Below are 16,076 nucleotides of genomic sequence, written 5' to 3' on the forward strand. Positions count from 1 at the left end.
AGCTTCTGGTACCATGCTTATTTTGACAGAATATGTTCAGTTTCTCTTTGTCCCCATAAATCACATCCTAACTCTACCCAGCACTCAGTACTAATATCCTTTAAGTAAGAGTCTGTTTTCCTTTCCAAGGGCCTGAGGCTCCTCATCTTATCTTACCTAATCGTGAATAATAGTTTTAGAGTTACTTGTATGAAATCTTTTTTACCAGCGTACAACATGGGCTCTCTAAACTGGTAAATACAAATTTTTAGACAGGAAAATTCTGTCAAGAGGATAGTTTACCCATGTGTGATACCGTTGGCTTTCAAAACATAACTGGAATGAAGAAATTATTGTACTGTATATATTGCCTCTCGAGCATAATAATTATGAAACAAAAGCATTTATTAATAGGATGGTTCATTTCAAACGCCTAGCCTTTAGCAAAACAGATATAATTTTGAGTTTCAGTCTACCTATTGAAAATATCCAAACAGCATTCCAGGTTGGCAAAATTTATTCTGCAATTTAAATTCAGAAAGTCAGAATTTCAGTGTGTATTAAAATCCATGGCCATTTCTACTTCTGCTGAAGATTTCCATCGGTTCAGCTTTAGATCTCTTCTGTAAGAAGACTCAGGGTCACAAAAGGCGCAAGGCTAAAAATATTCACTTTGCTCATCCTGTTGGGTCCACTTGCTCCAAAGGATTGAAGATACAGCAATGTACAGAAATAAAGAGCATGGAAACCCTTCTGCAGCTTATAAGTTAGTCACTCTCCTTTGTATTTTGTACACGAGGAAAGGTACAAACTTGATTCCCACAATACTGTTTGCTTGTCATTTCTAGTCTGCAAGGTAAAATTTGGGTTGAAAATCCAGTCCAAAGAAACCTTCCTAACCAAACTCATTCTGTCCAAAGAGGGAAAGTAATGGTCGTTTCTGATATCAAGGAAGAGTTCTGAGCCTGTAGAGATGAATTCAGAAGACTTGCCTCTCTGGGCCATGACAGCAGCTCTTTTTAGTAAACAGTGCACCAATTGCTGCCATCACTTGGCATCAGCCCTCCAGTAATAAGCAAAATAAGGTCAACAAACCACCAAATCCCAAGTCCTCCAAGTGTCAACAGCTTCCCTACTGCTGTGCCAGTGTGTCCCAGACAGAAACGATCCACTCCAAAACATCCCAGGAAGAAAGAGTAGAGTAAAGTGGTTATGAAGTAGTGTCCGGTATACCTAGACAAAAGGAATTAAAAAGAAGATGTATACCACATAAAAATTAAAACACTTAATGAATTCAACATAAGGAAAAGATGGTGCAGCAGTCCCTCTGTGGCTTCTTACTCCCTTAGCTCCCGCAAACAGAAAGTCTCTAGTTGGTCTGGAGTCTCAAGAGTACTTGCTAAGAAATGGAGGACCTATAAGAACAAATATTGAGTTGGACTGGACAAGAAATTATCAAGCACAGCTGCATAATAGGCATCGAGGTAGAAGTAGAGTCTGGGCCCCATTCCCCGCCACAGGCTCTTTTCCTGAGGCTGGAGTTCTGAATGTAGTTCTCTAACGAAGTGTTGTCTTTCCTTAAATGAACACTGGTCTCCATATACCTTTCCTGCTGTTTTGTGGCAACTAAAGACCAGACTTCTTCATAAGGACTTCTGCCTTATAGACTGTGATGACGCTCAATTGCAGCTGCTCTGATGTCATCACTAAACGCAGTCATAGACTCTCTATTAGCAAACGGTTCAAGTAAATTCTGTGCCTTCAAGCAGAATTTACAGAAATAACCGTAATTCTTTTTTTTAATTTTATTTATTTATTTTTCCCCCAAAGCCCCAGTAGATACTTGTATGTCATAGCTGCACATCCTTCTAATTGCTGTATGTGGGACTCGGCCTCAGCATGGCCGGAGAAGTGGTGCGACGGTGCGTGCCTGGGATCTGAACCCGGGCTACCAGCAGCGGAGCGCGCACACTTAACTGCTAAGCCATGGGGCCGGCGCAACCCTAATTCTTTAACTGTAAGACAAACTAATTTTCAGGGAGAGAGGCCCACACTTTTAATAATAAAACCTTTATTCCTTAAATACTAGGGCTATTTTCACAGGATTTATGCCTATCATAGGAATTCTGGAGCTAGATCATCTGGTCCAACTCCTTCACTCTGTTGATGAGGGGACAGAGACTCTGGGCATCCAAAGATACTTAGCAAGCTGGTGAAAGAGATATTTAGAACTTATAGCCTCTGGTCTCACGTCCAGTGTCCTCTCTATTATAACAACATTGCCCCTGACCATGGATTATGCACAGTAGTAATCATGTTGCCCCTCTAACACTTAAGGTAAAAGAAGTCACATCAAGAAATGACAAGGAAAACAGCTCTACCTCCATCCAAGCAACAACTACCCCATTCAAAGTAACACTTACTTTATACAAGGTTTATTCTCTCGTAGGAAGGTCCTGGGACTGGCACACTCAATTCCATCTAGGGCCCGGCACTGGACTGAAGTGTGTTCCACGTCACTGTAGGCCTGACCACCGAACTGTGATGACAACCAAACCAAAACATACAAAACTAACAAACTCACCAAAGCAAGTAACACAAAACATATCTTATTTTATTTATTGTTTTTTTTGTGAGGAAGATCAGCCCTGAGCTAACATCCATGCTAAGGATGGCTGAGGAAGACCGGCTCTGAGCTAACATCTATTGCCAATCCTCCTCCTTTTTTTTTTTCCCCCAAAGCCCCAGTAGATAGTTGTATGTCATAGTTGCACATCCTTCTAGCTGCTGTATGTGGGACGCAGCCTCAGCATGGCCGGAGAAGCGGTGCGTCGGTGCGCGCCCGGGATCCGAACCCTGGCTGGCCAGTAGCGGAGCGCGCGTACTTAACCGCTAAGCCATGGGGTCGGCCCTACAAAACATATCTTTATACTAATTAATAAAAGCTGACTCAGGACAATAATTATTCTAACAAAGCTGGAGTGAAGCTATACTAAAGAGCAAAGAATTTAGTGATATACTTCAAGTGATTTTACATTAGTCTATCCTAAATTGACATTGTTTTAAATAAACTTTTTTTTCTTCTTTATGACTGGCTTCTTTAATAGTATCATAAAAAAAATTTATAATCAGTTTCATTAAATGCCATTTAGAACAGATGGACAGAATGCTTTAATTATCCTATATTTACAGGAAAAAGAGCACATTACTGAACATTTGGGAATGGCTATTTAAAAAATCAATGTGTACTAGAGGGCTGTTTTATATATATATGTTATAAATGAACATAATTAGGAAAGAACTCAGAATATCAACTGACCCAGGACTTCATTTAGGTCATGAATGTGTGATTATCAGATATCTGTAGTACATCTATAGTATAAGTTTAAATTCCAGCAAAATATTTGAGAACAGGACCTCTGACCTTTTGTGTTACTGAATTCTAGCAGAGAAAGCACAGCTGTTCATTCTCTCCTGGCACCTTATTAAGTGTGTCACTGCTATTTTTGTTGGAGCATTCCTCAAAGGCAAGGGAGTGGGAAATAAGGATGCTTACTCCTTGTACCTCCCCCTGGACTCAGGCGCCTGAGTACTGCCGGTCCTCTAGGACTTCTGGGGGAAGTGACAGTTCGAGTGCCTTGACAGGATCAACCCATTTTTTAATTAAAATGGGCAAAAGTAAGTGATCTCTCTACAATGCTAACTCAAACTTTTATCAATAATTATCATTAGAACAAAATCTCATTGTATTGAAAATATTTCTTTACACATGATTGCAGAAAGAGTTTCCTTTTTGGTCTTATTACTTTCTGGTTTATTCTGATTTAGTACAAAGAGTTTTCCCATAACTCTCTGACACCTGACTGCATCTTGATTTGCATTACGCAGCATAATACGACATAATGGTGAGTCCACAGTGTGGAGGAAGTACATGAACTTCACTGGTTTTTGGGAGACTGACTAGGAAGTGTGCACTCAACTTTAGGGATATTATTAATGGAACTGAATGGCTTCTTTCCACTCCAAGAGGCCATTGTTACCAAAGGCTTCTCCTTGACTGCTATAACCTCCTGAAAAGACATATACTGATGAACCCTATCTATTTCCTAAGGATGTGGCGGAAACTGCTTGCCCGGTGAAAAGAAAGATCATTGGCAAGAGGAGCGTTGCCCCAAATGCATGTGTACCAAAGATACTGCTCAATCCATCATCAGATTTAGAAAGTGCAAAAGCTTTTTTTTTTCCTCTTTTAGGAAAGTGCATGCCTTGATGGATAGTTAGGGTGACATTTCAGCTTCAAATCTGTCAATCTCAATGGCCAAAGGAACCAAAGACAGGTTGGTCCTTGCACTTGGGTATTTTTGGCACAGAAACTGCTTCTTCCCGAGGAAACTAAATGTCTTGCTCTGCCACTGACCCCGGCCATGCTGGAAATTTCCATTAACAGTCATTTTAATGAATTCTACAAAAAGGTAACTTCATACTCCTTATACTTTTCTGTAACAACATTTAGCCAGTGTCATTTCTCTATAGAAGAGTTTGCTTATAAAACAAAACAAAAACCCACCTTGAGACAACCATAACCAAGTTCCTGAGATGCGGTTGCATTTCCAACATGATCCACTGGGTCTTCACATTCTATAAATTCATCAGGTCTGTAAATCACCAGTAAGATCATGATCATCACCATCATATGATCTTTGCAAATGGCTGTTTAAATGTGTATTATCAAAACAGGCAAGACACATTTATTCAGGTTTTCTGGGCTTTAATTTCATTCCGACTCTTCCCCAAGACAAGAGATGGTGTGAATTAGACTGAAGCACAGCAGGTCAAATAGACAGCCATCCAAATGACCCTTTTATTGGGGCAGGGGTGTGTTTCTGGTCCTATTTCTACACGGACTCTACTTCTGTCACGGCTTCATCTCTCCCGTAGCAAACGGCCACAAGGCTATGAGGGCAAAACTGAAGCCAAAGGATTCCCAGTTCTATCTGCATTTCCCAAACACCTTTTCTTATTTGACTAAAAAGAGATGTTAAGGTTCTGCAACGGTAAGGATATTGGTTTTTTTTAGGAAGTGCCTCGTAGGCAGGGACAAGTAATTTACTCCATTTGTGCCTCACTCAGTACCAGCACCTACGATGGATTCTCCTTCCGTTAAAGGGAGCACGACAGAGAAGGCACAACCTCGGACCCTCTTCCGGAGGCTACACGATGTCACTCCTCCCTAGTTCTCCTCTTTCGGCATCCCAAGGGTCTGCCACTGACACACAAGGTTTCCCCTGCATGGGTAGAGGAGGGAGAAATCTGTCCTGAGATTTACCTCCCTCGCGTTGACTAGCAGGTTCTCAGGTGAAAAGGGTCCGGAAAAAAAAAGCAGCCTGCCTCCCTCCCACGTCCCTCCCACGTCCCTCCGCACAACACCCGTATGTCCCTGGCCTCGTCTCCATCCACCCGCCTCGATGACTGGGTAGCTTACAGGTAAGAGCAAAGGATGACTGGAGAGTGGGGGTCGCCATACTCCCAGCTCGGGGCGCCGGCGGAGCCCTCCGGGCGGGCGGCGCCAGCGGACGTGAGCTCGGGCTCGGCGGTAGCGTTGTGCGAGTGGCTTCGAGAGACACAATGCAGCAGAAGTAGATTCCCCAGTAGCAAAGCCGCCTGGCCGCAGAGAAGTAAGTAACTCACCGGGCAACCACCCAGCACCATCTTCCCGGGCCCAGCGGCGGAGACCCGGCCTCAACCACAAACCCCGGGCGGCACCGCCGACCCAAGCCCGGCCTGGTCAGGCTTCTCCGGTGAGCCCCGCTCCTCGCCGCGAAACAGCCAATGGGCGCATAGCTTGACGCTCCGCCCAACCCGCGCCAACCAATCAGAAGAGGCTTCGTAGGGGGCGGGGCTGCGCGTCGCTTCTGCTTCTCAGTTCCTCTTCTGGGTCTCACGCTCCTCCTCTTCTGCTCCGAGTGCTTCCTGCGGCTGTCCCTCCACCCCCAGGTGGGCGGGCCTGGGAGTAGAGGGTGGGGCGGATGGCGAATGGGCGGGGCAGACTAATGCGGGGTTTCAGCGGCCGGAGAGAAACCCATTCTCCGGCCGGGGCCTGGATTTCTCCTGACGTCAGCGCAGCGAGCGCGAAGTCGGGAGCGAGCTCGGACTAGCGCCGAGTTGCGTCAGTGCCGAGCGCGTGTTCGCCCCCGGGCGCGCGCACCCGGCCCGCGCTGGGGCCCCGGCAGGGCTGGGAAATGATGGAGCCGGCGGCGGCACGGGCGAGCGAGTGTTGAGGGGAACCTGCGGAATCGGCCGGGATGGGGTCGGGCGCGGGCTCGCCCTTTGGGACCCTCCGCTTCCAGTGGCTGCTGTTGTTGGGCTTGGTGGGCCCAATCCTCGGTGGGGCTCGGCCAGGTGGGTGTCCGCCCCCAGGGACCTTTGGGATTTCTGTTTCCTAGTGCTGAGACGCTCGGAGTTACCCCGGGGTGCCTGGGAGAGGAGGGGCCTGGCCGGGGGTCTGGACCCGGGGTCGGGAGGCGGAGCTGCTCCAGCTGCGTGTGGAGAGCTGTCGGACCCGAGGTTCGGGGTCAGGCGCCCCAGACCCTTCTTGGCACTGTTCTCCTGTCTGGTTCCTCTTGCGTCTCCTGCTTGGCAGAGCCTCTGGCGGTGCGCCCCACCCCCATCTCGCGCATAGCGGGGTCCCCCAGACTCTCCCGGGACTACTCGGGGTCCGACTCTGACCCTCGGAGTCGGCTGAGAGCCCTGGAGGCTGGGTGCGCGCCGAGGGTGTGTTCACATTTAAACTGCTTGGAGAATTGGAGCTCGGTCTTGCTTGTAGAGTTCATGTCACTTGGAAAGAGACCGGGAGATGGAACTTTTGCTCCAGGTTATCATAATTTACGTTTTGACGTTTATTTTAGTAGTGGAATCACCAGTAGGTCCACAGAGCTAAATTAACTGATGGGATAAAGGCGGGTGGGGAGGGTTGCTCATTTTTCTTGGGCCGTTTTTTTTTGTAGTAAGAGTAGTTCTTTTAGGAAACGAAGTGCTACATTTCTATAGCCAGTCTTTTATCTGCGTTTTTACTGGGTTCGTAATGTCTTAAATCCGGACAAATAATCCCCACTCTGCTTAACTCACAGGATTATCGTAAGAATTAAATCATTTATGTGAAATCGCTTTTGAATTATGAAAGTTCCCTTGATTATGTAAGGTATTTATATCGGAGATGCCCAAACATAGTGGAAACAAATCGCCAACACTCTAGCTTCTTTCTGGAAACAGCTTCTTGATTTATTTTGGCTCTTGTATTAAATTATTGTTTGCATGGCTGTATTTCCTTTATCAGCCATACAGTATGATGGAGAATGGGGATTTTTATTAAATCGTTGCCTTGAGAGTTGTTCAAAGGTGATGATGGAAGATTTCAGTGCAGGACTGCTGACCTTCAGAAAACTAATTAAATTTTTTTCTTATCTTTGGTTTATTCTTTTTCAGTTAAGTAAATTTGCCCCATTGCAGGAATATTGAAGCTCTAAATATTGAAACTTTATTGAATAGGAAGCTACCAAATCTTTTCTGGTTAAGATTGTTTTTGCTGTGAAAAGAGGAGAATTAGCATAGATGTTAGCTTAGGGCTGATCTTCCTCACACACACACAAAAATAAATAAGATTGTTTTTGCTGTGGTGTTCTGGATGATTAACATTTACCAATATTTAAGTTGAGGTAGATTATACATCTGGAGTTTCGGTAATCCATGATTTTGTGTTTGCAAATATAAATAATGTATATTTTCATTGTTACTGTAAAAATACTGTATTTCTAATGTTAATGTATGTATTGATTACATACCCGCATATGGAATATCCTTATGGTTTTTAACTGTGGCTGTAACAGTTTATGGTCAGTCCCTCACTTAAGCAAGCGTAGGCTTTCAAAATTTAGTCAACGTTTATAGAACTCCTATAAACACCATGCTCCGTACTTGTGGAGGCGCAAAGGGTGACCAAATGTGCTAAATCTATCTGAGGGATGTTGGGGAACGTTTTTACAGAGAAAGTGGTATTTGAACTGATCTATATGGGCGAATGTTCAAGTAAAGGGATAGGAATGCATTCTAAGCAGAAGAGTTTTTGCTTAGAGTGTAGAAGGGTGAAAGAACATGACTTGTTAGGGAATGATGAGAATGTCGTTAGGCAGTCGACATGAAAGGGAGGCAAGGAAAAACTAAGGTACCAGTTGGGGACAGCCTTCTGTGCGGTGCTGAGGTTGGACTTTACCCTGTAGGCAGTGCTTTGGGCACGGAGGTTTTTAATAGGGGTTTGACAACCAGATTTGCGATTAGGATAACTGGCAAGTGGAGGACAGAATATAGGAGGAAGAGACTGGAGGCTAGGAGAGATCAGTTAAGAGGCTTTTGTAATAGTGTGCAGTGAGTCAACTCATGTTTCCCTAGGGGAATGTTCTTCCAAAATCAGCTGACTCAATTTTTGCAATCCAGGATGTTTAAAACATGCACTGAAACATTTTCCGCTAATGAAAGAGGAATTGAAGAATCCAGTAAGTACCACCCACACGTCAGTTACACTAGCCGTTAGGTAGGTTTTGGCAGGGTTTTTGCTACCATTTATAACAATGTGTCAATGAGGAAATGCAGTGTAAATTCCAAACAGCTGACACTAACATCAAACTTTTTTTTTAAACTGGGGCTGACAAAAGTAACTATGTATCATTGTGAAAAATAACAAGGGGAATCAGGTGTGAAACCTCTTCCCATTTTCTTTTAAGGTAGTAATTATGATGCATAGACAGATTTTTTTTTAAGACTAGCATTCTAAGGGAAATGAGTTTTAAAGCTTACTCATGGTGAATCACTGTAAAATGAACTATGTAGTAAGAACTTAGGTCCATACTAATTTTGTTTTTAAGTGCCAACAAATTATTTGAATTTGATATGTTTCTGGTTGTGCTGTCTAGGAGAATATAGTCTTTTAAACTTAAGGATAGTTTGCTTTTCAAAATCTTAAGTAAAAAATAAAAACACCTGTAATTAAAATATGTACAAAACAAGTTACTGGGTTCCAAGACAGTTTTCAAAAAGCACTTTAAATTTTACCTTACCAAAGTTGACTTTATTGTTTGTGAAAAATCCTTGTTTATTACAGAATCTCCCAAAAGATGTAAGCTCTAAGTAACTGGAAGCTTTTTCTCGGAATAGCCACAAGCTCAGATATATGACATAGATAGCCTCATGATATTTCTTTTTTCCTCTTGATACCTAGTATACTTTAGAGTCTTGGAGTTATGCCGTCTTTAGAGTCTATGGGACTGCCTCATAAGTAAATCTGGGCCTTTTGGTATCTCTGTAACTAACCCCCACTCCCTTTGAATGAGTCCAACATAGACTCAACTAGAGTTGATTTGCACTTTGAATTTCATAATCTTATTTGTATATTGAGAGATTATTGTAGTTTATTTTTCATTTTGTGACTGTTATGGTAGTCAAATCATTTTTCCAAAGTGATCATGTTTGGGGTACCACTTGAATCACATCTTTTAAGAATGATTTAGGGAACCTGAGAAGTTCACTTAATTTGGTCAGTTTTTAAATATGCAGTTGTTTTTGTATTTGTTTGTGTTTATCTTAATGTAAGAATTGGAGTATTTCAGCTAATAATAAGTAAAAATGATGCCACAACCAAACATTTGTCACGCTGTTACAAAACCCATTCCTATACATGGGAAATGCCTTTTTCTCTTTGACACATTTTTCTTTTAATGAGACTTTTCATGTTTTAACTCATTTTAGGAGGATTTTTTCTCCCCTTTTCTTTGGTAGCTCCTTAGAACCCTCATGCAAGTAGAGCCCTGTCCAGGTTAGCTTCATTGACACGTTAGAATCCTGTTGTGCATAGAAGCTCCAGTCCCAGCTGCTTGAGAGGAGTGGTAAGCAGTCTATGGCATAGCGATATGATGACATATAGCATTGCCCTTAAAATGACAAATGCGTGGGCCATGTGGGTTTGTGGGAAATTGATATAAAAGGTGTTAATCATAAAAATAAAGCTTACTTCAGGTTGTACATTGTAATTACAATTATGAGGTCTAGGCATGTATACCTATAAAGGTCAGAAGAGGTCTTTTATTCAAAACACATTTATTTACATACTTACTGTACCAGTGCGGGAAACACATGATGAGTAAGATGCTATCGACACAAATAATCCATAATTAATCTATAAATCAAAATTGGGGTGAGTTTATTATATGAGCCAGTTTTGAGGACTATAACCTGGGAGAAAATGACCTTCCCCAAGGAAGGAAGCACTCCGAAGAAGCGGGGTGTACGGAGTGGTTATATACTGTCTTAGAACAGGGAACATATAATATCAAATATGACAGGAATATCCCTTTTACTACAGTCACGAGGTGCTTTGCTAGCATAATAGGTCAGTGGTCATCAGGTGAGCACAGAAGGTTGGCAGTCAGCAGGTCAGTGGTCATGAGATAAGCGCAGTAGGTCAGTAAGTAGTCCTTGGCTTCTGGGAAGAAATGCTTATCTATAAAGAAATGCTAATGTATGGGGGGAGGCAACATTCCTATCTTTAAGGGCATCGTTCTCAGCTTTGGGACATTGTAAATGTTTAAAGCAGATGTACAGTGCATGCTCGACAGGCCACGTCAGGTCTTTCTGGAAAAGTAAGGTGAGGCTGAATTAGTTTTAAACCAATGGCTTCCTCATATACCACAATATATATTAACTTTTCTTACTGCTTTTAATTTACTAGTCAATACCATCCTTTGTCTCAATAAACTTCAATTCCTTGCTGGAGGAACTTAAATTCTCTAGGGCTTTAAATCTTATAAATGTTTTTTTTCCCCAAAGGGGCTGTAAAAAACAAACAGCAAAAGCCATTTGTTTTTAAATGTAAAGATGGGTAAATGTAAAAAAAATTTTTACACTAAAAAAATGCAAGAATGTAGGACATAGCAGTGGAAATTAAAATTATGTTTGAAGATAGTTATTAATACATGATATATGTTTATTTGGGATTGAGCTTGTAAATGGAATGGAACTATTTGACTCAAAATAACAGTGCTTTATGGATCTAATTACAACAGTTTCTCTTTAAGAAATTATTTGGACAACAAAATTATCTTGTTCATCCTGTATGTGGAATCCGGATTTATTTTCTATAGTGAAAGTACTTAAAGGTGGCTATTTGTTTGCATAATAGGCAGGAAGGAAAGGAGAAAAGCCCTTGGTTGAGAGTTCGCATTTGTTTGCTTTGCAATTAGGTGGAATTCTTTTAACTTATTTCCTTCTACTACAGTTACTATTATGAAACATATAATTAGACTTCCTCCAAAACACAGTATTTAAAAGGATCCGAGGAGTTAGAGGAAGAAAGAAGTGCAACTAACACCTTTTCCTCTCTTTTCTTAGTTTAAGACACTTTTAAGTTTCAACTCTTATTTTTATCTCCAGCCCATGTTTTCTAGTAGTGTGATTTTTGACTGTGTGCTTATTCTGTCAAATTCTAGTATAATAGCTTGTATTCTACATAGAGTTGATTGTATTAAGATTTTTATTTTCATTGTGAACTATATCTTTATACCAGTGGTTTTCAACTGGGGGCATTTGGGGGATATTTTTAGTTGTCAAACTGGTGATGCTTCTGGCATCTAGAGTAGAGGCCAGGAATGCTACTGAGCATCCTACATTGCATAGGACAGCCCCCACAACAGAGAATTTTCTGGCCCAAAATGTCGATAGGTTGAAGGTTTATACAAATAACGTTAAAATGCACTTTCTTTATAGTAACATGGGAAACCTGTTATTTTGGTTCCTATGTGAAGGTGCTACTATTTGGAATTAAAAAAAAAATAAAGGGGGGGCTGGCCCCGTAGCGTAGTGGTTAAGTGCACGGGCTCTGCTGCTGGCGGCTCGGGTTCGGATCCCAGGCGCACACTGACGCAGGGCTTCTCTGGCTATGCTGAGGCTGCGTCCCATATAAAGTAGAGGAAGATGGGCACGAATGTTAGCCCAGGGCCAGTCTTCCTCAGCAAAAAGAGGAGGATTGGCATGGATGTTAGCTCAGGGCTGATCTTCCTCACAAAAGGAAAGAAAAAAAGGAATTTGGGAAAAATCTACACGAAGTATGAACAGGAAAAAAAAAAAAAAAGAAACCAGAACTAGAGATAAGAAAGGAATTTTGAAAAAATATAGGAAGGAGGATTTTCATACAGGTAGTATATATTATTTTGGAATGATATAACCCAAATATGTGCATTTCTTATGATGTTTTGAAAACTCCCTTATGACACTCAGAAAGTGGATCCTTGGATTTTAAAACCAAGAAGTCAGTATCAGAATAACAGCTCTTACATACAAAAGTTATTTTTGGGTGCTATAATTTTGAAAGCTTTTTAAGAATAAATGATTAATTGTTGCTTTTTTTTTTTTAAACAAGAATTGTGCTTTAAAATGGGAAAGAAGGAAAGAATGTTCTATCTTACATTCTTATTTTGGACTTTTATTCTTTGTTAGCAATCTGGATAAAATATCCATGGTTTCAGTGAATAGTTCTACTTGCCTGAAACTGGCTGTGACACCTTGTAAAGTCACTTAACTTGTTTCAAAATGAGAGCCCTTTAAATATCTGTCAGCCTAGGGCCGGCCCGTGGCTTAGCGGTTAAGTGCGTGCGCTCCGCTACTGGCGGCCCGGGTTCGGATCCCAGGCTCGCACCAACGCACCGCTTCTCTGGCCATGCTGAGGCCGCATCCCACATACAGCAACTAGAAGGATGTACAACTATGACATGCAACTATCTGCTGGGGCTTTGGGGAAAAAAAAAGGCGGAGGATTGGCAATAGATGTTAGCTTGGAGTCGGCCTTCCTCAGCAAAAGGAGGAGGATTAGCATGGATGTTAGCTCAGGGCTGATCTTCCTCACAAAAATAAATAAATAAATAAATAAACATCTGTCAGCCTATTTATAGTTCTCTTTTCTGAGGCATTTCTTTTTCTCTGTGATGTCTGCTTCTGAGTTGTGATGAAAAATTTCAGTTTAGTTGCATATTGTTCAGCTTCTAGTGTAACAGTTGTCTGAGCCTATTAGCATATATATCCTTGCCTGTGATGATTTACTTAAAAAATTTTTTTATTTTGAAATAATTATAGATTCACAGGAAGTTGCAAATAAATGTACAGGATGATTTGCTTTTTATCACACAGAACTTCTAATCTATTGCCCACTGAAAGCATTTTATTCCTGCCACCTACTCCTGCCATCACTTCTAGAGTGACTGTCCTAGTAGTTGAATGGATTACCATGATCCAGAATGAAATTATTAAGGATAATATTGAAACTTGTGTTTTTAGGAATTTGAGAAAACTGAAGGTCATTGAAAGGTTTATTCTGGGCAAGGAAATAGTCCTGTACCTCAGTTAATTTAGGATTAAGGATATTTCTACCCGGTGATTTGAAGCCCGCATCTCTTGAGGCCGTGGATCTTTTGATGTGGTTCCCAATTGACAAGTACAAATATCTGAATGATATTTTATCGTATTATGTCATAAATATGCCTTGGATCAGCCCATGGTTGCTTTTGTGACTGGTGTAAAACACCAGTCCATTTCTGGTGTTTTAATGTAATGACTTGAAGCCACATTTAGACAGTTTAATAAGCCATATTATAAAGACACGAGAGGTTGATGAGTAAAAAGAGTTTGAAAACTGGTAGTATGATATGTATAGTCACGCGTCACTTAACAACAGGGATACGTTCTGAGAAATGCATCACTAGAAGATTTTGTCATTATGCGAACATCATAGAGTGCACTTACACAAACCTAGATAGTATAGCCTACTACACACCTAGGCTATGTGGTACTAATCTTACGGGACCACCATCACACATGCAGTCTGTCATTGACTGAAACGTGGTTATGTGGCACATGACTGTATTGTATTGGTTGTAATACAATTTATGTTTTCCTGTTTACATTGTAGTTTTTAAAATCCCAAACTAGACAAGGTTATAGACATTTTTATATATATGTTATCTTGTGGAAAGTGAGATGTAAATACTTCATTTTAATCTGTATTTGAGAAATCTGAGGGGCGTAAGGCAATTAATGAGTGAGTGAACATATGGATTGGATCCAAAGGAGGAGAGCGTGGGAGTAGGGAGACCAGGTAAGAAAGTACGCTAGTAATCTAGATATGAGGTTGATAAAGCTGATAGAGAGGAAGGAACTGTTGAGAGATGCTAGATCATCAGTACTTTAAATAGTTTATGCTTTTTTATTGAAGAAACACTCTTTTTTTCCCCTTTTACTTTCAAAAGTAATACAGGGATTACAAAATACATACTCATTATAAAAACAAGTTCAAAGATTACAGACATACAGGAGTGCAGTAAATAGTCTGAGTCCTTATCTCATTACTCTCTGATTCTATTCCATTGTGCTTACTACTTTTAATAAGTTTGGTACATTTACTTATGATATTTATATGTTTACTTATGACACATTTTATGATATGTGATGTAATTGTAATATTTCATAAACACTATAGCACAGAATTGTGTAAAGTGAAAAGTAAAAATCTCTCCTCTCATCCCACTCCCTATAAGTAACTACTTAAAAAAATAATTATTTTATTATAGAAAATCTTAAACATATACAACAGTAGAGAGAAGAGTAATGAACTCTTGTGTACCCATTACCCAGTTTTAATATAATTTCATGTATATCTCCTCCCTTAAACACACACCAGATTATTTTGATGAAAATCCTAGACATCATATCATTTTGTCCTTGAATATGTCTCTAAGACATAAGGACTTTCAAAGGAAACCTTACCCAGAATATGCTTATTATACCTAAAAAATTAACAGTAATTCCTCAATAGCATCAAAATATCTATGAGTGTTAAAATTTCCCTGATTATCTCAGAATTTGTTTTTTTTTCTGTTGATTTATTTGAATTAGGATCCAAACATTTATAAGACTCTTTTAACTTATGAAAATCCCCTCTTCTCCCTTTCATGGTGTTTATTTGTTGAAGAAATTCCACTTACTGAATTTGGTTCCTATATTGATCCACTGAGTGGAAGACGTGGCTCTCGTTCCCTTGGCTTTTCTGTTTGTGTATGCCAGTCTTTAAGCCTCCTCATACTGAATGTGGTTTTGATATATAGACCTATGTAGAAATACGAATTTTTCATCCATGGTCCTTAGATGGAGACCATCTACTTCACCAAGGTCACTGAAAAAGTTGACATGCCATCAGCGGTGATGCTGGAAGAAGAAGAGATTGTGTTGGACGTATTGAGAGGCTGTGTATCAGACTCCAACATGGAGTGTCTTCCTAGGGGGTTTGCATGGGCAATTTTGATAGCACTCAATTTTTGCTCAAGTGATGACTGTAGAACCCACTTAGTCCCACTTAGATATGATTCCACTGTGTGGTAAACTGAACAGGATTTGAAATTGGGGGTAAGTCTGTATGATTCTTTTGAGTTCTTCACTGTTAATAAATTTTATCTAACGTTTTTGTTTTTAGGGCAGATTAATGGCAGTAATTTATTTGAGATAATTGCTGCATTGTTGAGTGTATATTTATGAGAGTTAATCCATCAGGCATTGAAAGTAACTACTTTTCCCTCTTATTGTCCTTGTCCATTTCCCAAATATCCCAACACCATCTCAGAGGATGTGAGGCATGTCGGGTGAGGGTGGGAAATGGGAGGGGAGTGACGGGGCTGGACTCCAGGTGCCTTCCCTTCACTTCCCCACCCAAGCAGTTTTTTTTTTTTTCGTCTTGTGTTTATACCTTAAGATTTCTTTTAAGAAAAAGGGTTAGGATTTATAGCTAAAAATTGTTTGAAAATGATTGCTGTGTATATACTGTTTGAGTAGACTGACATCCTTTTTTAGGAAATACATTTTTTGCCCCTCATACTTACCTAGTATATTGCTATTTTCATGTAAAACTATATATATATATGTGTGTGTGTGTGAGTGTGTATATATATAATTTTAAATATGGGAATGTCAGATGATTTTTCTGTGATTTGAACAATTAGCTTTTGATTTCCGTT

At 40.6% G+C, this 16,076-nt stretch overlaps 2 protein-coding genes across 2 annotated transcripts in view; one reads left to right on the forward strand and one right to left on the reverse strand.

Moving 5' to 3' along the window:
- Positions 1-366: 366 nt before the first annotated feature.
- On the reverse strand, positions 367-5,775 carry TM2D2 (TM2 domain containing 2). The gene is made up of 4 exons (XM_004428880.3): positions 5,462-5,775; positions 4,547-4,634; positions 2,403-2,518; positions 367-1,212 (listed from the first exon to the last, which is right to left on the reverse strand). Exons 1-4 carry the CDS (start codon positions 5,686-5,688, stop codon positions 999-1,001), a joined length of 645 nt encoding a protein of 214 aa, XP_004428937.1. The 5' UTR covers positions 5,689-5,775; the 3' UTR covers positions 367-998.
- Positions 5,776-6,146: 371 nt separating this feature from the next.
- Positions 6,147-16,076, forward strand: part of ADAM9 (ADAM metallopeptidase domain 9) — a 155,055-nt gene continuing 145,125 nt past the window's right edge. Inside the window, exon 1 of the mRNA XM_004428881.3 lies at positions 6,147-6,378. Coding sequence (XP_004428938.1) covers positions 6,282-6,378 — 97 coding nt within the window. The 5' untranslated portion in view covers positions 6,147-6,281. The remainder of the gene's footprint in view (positions 6,379-16,076) is intronic.

Source organism: Ceratotherium simum, chromosome 28 (genome assembly GCF_057802395.1).
Source record: "Ceratotherium simum simum isolate JZ-2026a chromosome 28, ASM5780239v1, whole genome shotgun sequence".
Classification (NCBI taxonomy): domain Eukaryota; kingdom Metazoa; phylum Chordata; class Mammalia; order Perissodactyla; family Rhinocerotidae; genus Ceratotherium; species Ceratotherium simum.